This window comes from Dichomitus squalens (genome assembly GCF_000275845.1).
Source record: "Dichomitus squalens LYAD-421 SS1 unplaced genomic scaffold DICSQscaffold_8, whole genome shotgun sequence".
Lineage (NCBI taxonomy): Eukaryota > Fungi > Basidiomycota > Agaricomycetes > Polyporales > Polyporaceae > Dichomitus > Dichomitus squalens.
Window position 1 is genome coordinate 497979 of NW_006766890.1, and position 8110 is coordinate 506088.

General features: G+C 56.4%; 4 protein-coding genes across 4 annotated transcripts; 2 read left to right on the top strand and 2 right to left on the bottom strand.

Annotated features, from left to right (window-relative positions):
• The first annotated feature begins 322 nt into the window (after window positions 1-322).
• Window positions 323-1051, top strand: DICSQDRAFT_83704 (uncharacterized protein). The gene is made up of 2 exons (XM_007364226.1): window positions 323-893; window positions 958-1051. Exon 1 carries the CDS (start codon window positions 480-482, stop codon window positions 891-893), a length of 414 nt encoding a protein of 137 aa, XP_007364288.1. The 5' UTR covers window positions 323-479; the 3' UTR covers window positions 958-1051.
• DICSQDRAFT_145927 (DHS-like NAD/FAD-binding domain-containing protein) lies at window positions 1043-2088 on the bottom strand (the record flags this gene model as incomplete). The annotated part of the gene is made up of 5 exons (XM_007364227.1): window positions 1043-1195; window positions 1251-1743; window positions 1803-1888; window positions 1929-1930; window positions 1986-2088. The coding sequence occupies 5 exons, from the start codon at window positions 2086-2088 to the stop codon at window positions 1043-1045; spliced, it is 837 nt and encodes a 278-aa protein (XP_007364289.1).
• Window positions 2089-2471: 383 nt separating this feature from the next.
• Window positions 2472-3327, top strand: DICSQDRAFT_56664 (uncharacterized protein; the record flags this gene model as incomplete). The annotated part of the gene is made up of 2 exons (XM_007364228.1): window positions 2472-2682; window positions 3134-3327. The coding sequence occupies 2 exons, from the start codon at window positions 2472-2474 to the stop codon at window positions 3325-3327; spliced, it is 405 nt and encodes a 134-aa protein (XP_007364290.1).
• A 106-nt stretch (window positions 3328-3433) lies between these two features.
• On the bottom strand, window positions 3434-6189 carry DICSQDRAFT_83711 (uncharacterized protein). The gene is made up of 14 exons (XM_007364229.1): window positions 6050-6189; window positions 5878-5994; window positions 5719-5767; window positions 5633-5660; window positions 5543-5575; window positions 5433-5485; window positions 5162-5349; window positions 4939-5081; window positions 4855-4879; window positions 4786-4798; window positions 4706-4715; window positions 4632-4651; window positions 4372-4569; window positions 3434-4313 (listed from the first exon to the last, which is right to left on the bottom strand). The coding sequence occupies exons 1-14, from the start codon at window positions 6090-6092 to the stop codon at window positions 4235-4237; spliced, it is 999 nt and encodes a 332-aa protein (XP_007364291.1). The 5' UTR covers window positions 6093-6189; the 3' UTR covers window positions 3434-4234.
• Window positions 6190-8110: the final 1921 nt, after the last annotated feature.

Here is an 8110-nt window from a genome sequence, read left to right on the forward strand (position 1 = left end):
GTGAATCAGCTCGAGCGTATGACTTTATCATCCGATGATGGAGTCTAAGACGAAACATACATAGATCGTGACTTGCAAGTTGCATGAAAAGAGCCTGCTAATTAGCGCAGCGCTGGACAGTGTCCCCCTGTTTCGTCCGTAGTCGGAGATGTTGCAGGATAACGGGACTAATATCCAGAATTGCCAGCACTTGTCGCGTGGACATATATAATTGAGAGAGCGCAAAGAGGTGACGAAGCGCGCGGAAAGGGCGGGCGGCTGCTTGCCCAAATTCGGCACGCATACGCAACGTGACCGTATACTTGTTGCCTCTGTCCGCCATGTCAAGTGTGGCCGCAAACCCGCTCCGGACGTCCCTCCGACGAGCGGCAGTATGCTCGCGCTACTCCTCCACGCAAGCATCGCCACCACACTCTCCCTCTTCATCATCCCAAACAAAACTCAGTGTCCAACCTAAAGCAGAGCTGCCCCCGGAGAAGATGCGCGCCCTCGTGGACCTCTACCACCAGTCCGCTACATTCATCACCCCTGCGAATCTCTCCGACAAGATCGACGAGGCGTTCATCTACCGCACGGCCAACAAATCCAGGCTTAACCCCGAGAAGCCGCTGTCCAAGATCCTGTACGACCTCAAGGTCCGCCGGGCTTTCCCCAAGTTTGGGGAGAAGTTAGGACCGACGGTCAAAAGAACGAGGAGTCCGGCGGTGTTGAAATATGAGGATTGGAGCGAGGAGCGGTCGCCGAGGGAGCAGCAGGTGTTCAGGACGCTGCATGGCGTGTATAATCGCGCGAAACCGGGGTACGACGCGCTTATGGATGAGCAGGCGAGCGCGGAGAAGGGTGAGGAGGACGAGCAGCAACAGGAAACGCAGGGCGAACAGGGTCCTCTATGAGTGAGTTTGCGTACTATCACTGCCGGAAGTATACAGGATCTGATGGTAATATCTTACATTACAGTACATATCATACGTTCACATCGTTGTGGAATACGCAACTTCCTATTTTCGCATACATCTAGTCTTCCTTGCAAATCCTACAACTATTACAAGCCGAGAGCTTTGGGCAGCGTCGTCTCCGCTGGTCCGAGAAACAAAAAGTCTGCGTCGCCGTCGCCGTCACTTCTGTCAAGATTGAAGACTGCCACCTTCCCACCGTTCATTTTGACGGCGTGGGCATAGCCCGCGGCAGGATAGACCTTTAGTTAACAGTCAGTTCCGGTCCTTTATCAACCTGCCTGTCTTGGTACTTGCCGTCGACGAGGTGCCCACCACGATGCACAGGTCGGCGTGGTCGACTAGCCCATCTAAAAACCACGGCATCTCCCCAAACCACACGACTCCCGGACGCGCAAGGGACCCACAATTCTTGCAGCGGGGTAGATCCTTCTCGTCAATGTGCGGTTCGGGCTCGTCGCGTGCGAAAACGTTCTCCGTCCCCGCAAGAGCCGGACATACGGGTGAGTGGAGATTGAATTCCCGGTGCCCACACCGTGCGGAAGTGCACACGACGTCGAAGAGTCGCCCGTGCATCTCGAGCATGGAGTTCTGGACGGCTGACGAGCTCACCTCGTCTGCAAGCTCCGGGTGGGTCTCAGCGATTTGCGTTAGGGCTCGGCGGCTGAGGCCGTCGACGTTCTGCGTTATGAGCGTGAAGGACGCGCCCGACACGACCGTCTCCCTGATGGATGGGACGGAGAACTTTGCCAGCGCAAGGTGCCCAGGATTAGGCTGGGCTGCTAATGCCCTAAACAATTAATGGCCAGAGCGTCGTATGCAACTCGGCAGGAAGAGGGTGTCATTCACTTCTCCCGTAGATAGTAGTAAAATTGCCAGACCCGTGAAGGGCTTGCGCGAAATGCTTCGGGGGTAGCGAGCTTGATAGCATCGTACTTTCCGCCACAACCCTCCTGCTCCTCGAAAGGTAGGTACCCCTAGTGATCCCGTATTGAGATTGAGCTCAGCTCACTCTCCCGAGACCACACATACCGGATGCTGCAGATAAACCTGCACCAGCCACTGCTATGGTCCGCTTCGAAGACTTGAGAGCGGACGTGAATGCAGACATGTCGTCGGAAGGCGAGGAAGACATGGGCCTGCGGTGAGGGAAAATGAGCATTGTACCTCGAAAAAATCTCACTTCTTAGAGGCGCACTTCGCTCGACCTGGTTTCTAGGCAGCACGGGGTCTATAGTTCGCTCACAAAATCATTTGGTAGCTGCCAGGCGCTGCTGGTATCGGAGTGCGTACAAGTCAAAGCTAGTCACTTCTCCCGAGACTGCCACACTAGCGATCGGGCAGCGATCTGTATCACGTGTATTGCTCGATCTCGATCGACAGACTTTTCACGGTCCTGCGGCTCCTGCCCCACACTGCCGCATTTTACACATTTGTCCCTCTCCTCTGACTCCCTCTCAAACGCCTAAATAATCCCAGCACGCACCACCCCTTTTCACCTTCTCACCAACATACCCGATGGCCAAGTCGACTCGCTCTAAAGTCAAGCGCCATTTCCGCGCAAAGAAGCGTGAGCAGGGCGTGTACGCCGCGACGGAGGCCGCACGCCTCCACCGCCTTAACATGAAGCTCAAGGTCCTCATCACGACGGAGAAGGATGAGGAGACACCAGAGGGCGATGCAGGCGCCGAGGGCGAGAGCGGAGAGTGGGTCGACGACGGTGCAGCAGGTTGGTCTCCGTTCTCGTTCGCCGCTCTGGGCTTGATCGACCCGGACGACATCACGGCCGAGCGCATGGGACAGCTGTTCGAGCCCCTTGGGGCGTTGTAGAGGACTCTGTCAAGCGAGGGCGATCTGAAAGAGGGTCTTCGAAGCCTCGCGGCACCAGTGCTCTTCCCCTCTCGGGCCTGCCCTAGCGGACTCGAGCTTCTCTCCCCAGCCCGTGCCCAGCTGTTCCTCCTGGATACGAAGGCTGACCTCCTATGTAACAGACGGCCAAGCGCCATCTGACGAGAACGCAAACGGAGCAGGTTCGCACGTCCCCACTGTATCCGTAAACACACGCTTACCATGTACCCTACCCCCTTCTTGCGCTACGTACTATATGCTGCCCCCACTATTCCCCCACCCCCTACCCTCCATCACAATCCATCACAATCCAATCGGACTCGGACTCTCAGACGCAATGGACCTCGACCCCGCCCCAGGCCCCTCCACCGAAAAGAAGATCTCGACGCACGGCCCGCGCAACTCCCGCCGCGAGCAGTGGCGCGCGTCGAAAGGCTTGCCCGCACGGCCCAAGTCCAAGGGCACGAACCGCCAAGGCGGGATCGCCGCAAGACGGAAAGCTGGGCGGCCGAGTCGGAGGCGGTGAGCTCCCGGCTTTTTTTTTGGGGGGGGAGGGTCTGCGCGTTGCTTTTGTCGGACGTCCGTCGCTCCTATTTGGGTCGCGGTCCTGCGTTGTTGTCTGTACTGCAATTCTTTTATTTGTTTCACTCGGCTCTACATGCGAGTGTGAGTGCTTGCGGATGCCGCCGGGCAGGACGAGCAATGGCGGCAGCTGCGCGGATCGCAAAGTGGTAACCTAACGGAGGGTGGTATCTAAATGAGCGACTGCACCGACAGGTCGACGTCTGTACGAGACAGGTATGCTATGAGTATCAGAGCCGAGAGTAATACGAGATATGACACAAGAAAGCAAGATAGAGAGATGGGAGATAGAGATGTTATAGCGGGAGACGGAGACGAGTCGTCGCACTGGCGTCGCGGGCGCCGTGGGGCGAATAGAGTGGTCGATCCGATCCCATGAGGAACAGGCACAGGGCAACGGCCATGCATCGGCGGAACGGGCTATCCGCGGAATGTATTGTACTGCACAACGGGTTGGGATCAATGTCCATTACTTCTGGCAACATACGTACACCTCTCCTCTTCAACCATCCTCACATCCAAGAGATAGAGCAGAGTCATGCCACCGCAAGCAGGCAGCGGAGCAGGTGGGGATTACAGGGGGAGGGGCCATTTAGCAGCGGTCCGGGGGCGCCGGGTATTATAAGGTGTGACGAAGCTAATCACGGTACTTGCTATTCGAGGAACGAGCCAGTGAGGTGGAGGGAAGGAGGGAGAGCACGAGTACGGTCATCATCGCGGCGGACGCACAGCGACGCCGCGCACGCAGTCGTGAACAAGCATTTTGTGGGCGTAACGAGCTGCGAGTACGAACGGACGAGCAGGTACAGCGATGAGCGGAGAGGGGGTCCTTTGCGAGGGCGAGGGCGGTCTCAAACGGCGTTGAACGAGGACTTGTCGTCGCCCGTCAGCGACTGCGGCTTGTCGGTCATCGCCGAGGTCGGGCTGGCGCTGCACCAGATGTACATCAGTATATGAACCGTACGCTGCGGCAAAGGAAAGCACACACGCGAAGTCCTCCATGACGATCTGGTCCGTCGTGACATGCACCTCCGGTCTTGCCGGATACCGAACGGTCTTGTTCTGGGTGAACCGGTATGCGGCGTTGGGCACGCGGGGCGAGGCGAGCTGCGTTGCGCTGTGGACGTAGATGTCGTCGTCGTCCATGTCGGGGAGGCGGGTCACTGTCCTGGTGGCCGATATAACGCTGCAGGGACTCGGGTTAGATTCCTGAACAACGTGAAGTGACGGGGGGAATATGTCACTCACGTCATCACCGTAACGGGAACCTGTGGAGATACTGTGAGTGAACAATCGCTTACAAGCAGAGACAGAGCACTCACAGTAGTGATACTGAGACGGTAGCCCACATATATTCAGTTACGGCTGTCAAATCGTGGATCGTGGGGGGCTCAGAACTTACAGGTCCATGGTCGCTAGGATCACTCGAGTCAGCAAGAACGATAGGGGAACTTTTGGAGATCGCACTCACTGTTGAGATTCACGATGCTGAAGATCTATTGAAATCCGCTATGTCAGTCCAACATTGGATGACCCACAACAAAGGTTAACTCACAGCAGGGAGCGCATTGAACGTGAATGCTATCAAAAAGTAAACGACACCCTCCCTGAAGAGGAGCTCCCAGACGCTTGACCCCTCATCGCTCTTCATGAGACCAGCGACATGGAGGACTGTAATGACGAGGTTGAAGCCCAGCGCTAAGAAGAGATAACCATCTCAGCACCATCGTCTCACTGCACGACACACGTCCAGATAGCGACAACAAATTGACACGCACTCGACCAGAAGGTGACGCTCAAGAACACCCTGTTCGTGTGCGACAACGCCGTCGCGACACACATCTGCTGCACGGCGTCGTACTGGGCCGACACGGTAAGCATGCCGCGGACCAGGAGCGCGGTGTGCGCAAGGCACAGAGTCCCGAGGGCGACCACAATCGGGAGTTTGCGTTCCCAGACCGCGATGCTGTTTGGCGAGCGGTAGGCGGGATGCGCGTATCAGCGGCCGTCGCCGATCGGAATCGCGACATGATTAAAAAGCAAGCTTACGTCCGGAGCATGAGCACGACCGAGGCGCAGATGATGGACAGATTGCCTGCCACCTGTCCAGTGTGAAGTGAGAAAAGTTCGCAATGCGAAGGTAAAGGGAGACAACATACGCAAATGAATATGTACAAAGAATGGCAGTTGATCTGAAGCCCGGTCAGAGGATTACGCTAGAGATAGATAGATAGGACGCGACGACGAACTGCATGCTTCACGGTGAACGAGGCCATCCTGGAGATGGCTGTAAATACCCATTGACGCAAGGACAAGACAACCGCAGCACACTTACAGCGACGCGATGGACAGGACCAGGATGTACCGAGCAATGAAGAAGGGAACTGCATGGGGTGTTCAGCTTCACAACAACGGGAAACGAGTACGACAGCGCATACCCTTAGCACAAAACGAAGTCAATGACGGCAGCGGCAGGATTGATATGGTCAGCTTACCCATTGCCATTTCACCTTCCGTTTCCCTTGGAGAATTGACCACTCGAAGTCCGAAGTTTGGAAGACCTCCCAAATGTAGAGACCGAAGCTTGCGAACACGACATTAATGTTGGCCGCTGTATTTACCGTCGAATTACTACAGACTCAGAGTGAGATTGAAAAGGCACGTACCGCCATCCCTGGTGAGCTCCTGCTGGGACGTCCAGTCGACCATGTTTGCGAGGGAAAGGGGACCGAGGAGGCAGAGAGGAGAGGGAGAGGAGGCGCAGGCACAGGCGGAGGCGGAGGCGGAGACAAACACGCAGGCAGGGCCTGCGGTAGACACCGTCTTTACTTAAGAAAAAGGCCTATTGTCCGGAGGCGACGTTACGGCACGTGTCGCCTTGCTCCGAAGGGGAACATGGACGCCCTCCGAGCGCGTTCTCGCGCCCGTTTCCCGTTTCCGCTGTTCCCCTTGTTCTCACAACCTGCCACGCCGCCCGCGTCCTGCGTTGCGTCCATGACGATTGCGCCTTTGTATTTGCATTTCTGGCTGGCCTGTCCGCCAGTCTCTGTCTTGCTATACGCTCAGCGGATGAGAGCACAGGAGGGGAGGGCGAGCTGACGCGGAACGCGCCAGAGACGCAGAGAGAACGGACTGTAGGACGGCGTGGCGTCGGGCGGGATGAGCGCTACGCTCGATCGGAGACAGCCCCGCCCGATCCGCGATACACTCTATCTCCAGATCTGGCATCTCCTGCCTATCCCGGCAGGCGTAGTGCTTCACTAGTACTGCTCTCGCGCTGCGAGCTGACTCGCCCAAGGCTTCACTCCCAGTCCACAACCAAGCACCGCGCTCTGACAAATGCCATCGCTATCACGACTTCCGTGCAAGCTTGCCTCTCCGCCCGTCGGACAAACTCTGTGGCTGCGACGCCTCGTGCGTGCGGCGTGGAATACTATAGGCCACATGCGCGGTCAACTTTCGAGTTTCATCTGAGCTGTAGCAGCCCTGAGCACTACCCTAGCCGCTTACGTAAATATACCCTCTCCGCACTCGCGGAGCAGCCGCCTTACAAGCAGCCGACTGCATTTGTTGCTACGCAGTAAACCCCAAAATGAAATATCGCACACGCCCTCCGGGCACGAGGCTGGCGACTCAAGCTTCTGTCCTGTCGATCTCGGAACCTCTAATGCAAACGAAGCTCTGCAGAAGTCACAGCATCATCGCAAGAGGAAACAAGCTTCCGCCCGCGGTGCCATTCTTCGTGGGATGCGCGCTGCGTCCGCCGTCCTAGGAGCCCGCGAGCGTACCAAACGCCAGCGGCGGCAATGCACGTCAGTCCTGTCAGGATTTTCTGACAGCGGCCAGCCCGCCAAAATAGAGTCCCGGCACGACCTTCCCAGTCAGAAACGAGGAAGATGTTTACGTAGAACGTAGAGTCGGCATTCACTGAGAGGCCTGACTCACTATTTGACGTTTGTCATTGGCCGGTCATGAGTAAGGTTCGTACTAACGTCGGTCATAGAATCCCCAGCGCAGCACGCTGCCGAATCTTTTGTGAAGAGGCCGCTCTAACAGGCATCCCCAACATTCCAAGGAGTCGAAGGACGGGGACGTCAGTTTTCCAGTATGGTTGCACCGCGGTCAAGCAGTGTATGGCGCCGCGGTGTGCACCACGATTGTCAGCAAACATCTGTGGTATGGCGAATGCCCAAACTTTTTCAAGCGAAAAAAACCTCCAGAGGCGCTAATCAACCCCATCAGGAAAAACTCCCCGCGCGAATTCACAGAAAATTAGTGCTAATGTCAACTAATGACGCCCGTGACCATTGGTGGTCTTATATCTCGAGATTTGCGAGCTGGATAAGTTCCTTGAAGGTAATAATAGGCATACATACTTTACTGCAGGCCCAAAAATCAAGGACTGTATGCTCAGAACACGTACAAGGCAAGAGAGACCATCTCTGCGTCTTTCCAAGTCAATTGAAGCCTGCCCTAAATACGGGCGCTCACACCACAGCCGCATCCCATTGCGCGCTCGACGCTCCGTTGCCACGTCTCTCCTTCCGACATCAGTGTGCCCACCCAACCTTTCCTCCTTCTTTTCACCGCTACATACGGGAGTAGCCAGTTTGACTGGTGGGTGATCTAGTACTAGCGGACATGGTGGTATGAGAGTGATACTACAGAAGCTGGGGTCCAGGTGAGTTGTAAGATACCATGCTGCATAGCAACTCGAAGGTGCGTAA

Coding starts and splice junctions, on each gene's coding strand:
- DICSQDRAFT_83704 (XM_007364226.1), top strand. CDS start 480: ATGCGCGCCCTCGTGGACCTCTACCACCAGTCCGCTACATTCATCACC.
- DICSQDRAFT_83711 (XM_007364229.1), bottom strand. CDS start 6,092: ATGGTCGACTGGACGTCCCAGCAGGAGCTCACCAGGGATGGCG. Junction 5,661..5,718: donor GTCCTGTCCATCGCGTCGCT/GTAAGTGTGCTG, acceptor AGCCATCTCCAG/GATGGCCTCGTTCACCGTGA. Junction 5,350..5,432: donor GTCGTGCTCATGCTCCGGAC/GTAAGCTTGCTT, acceptor CTCGCCAAACAG/CATCGCGGTCTGGGAACGCA.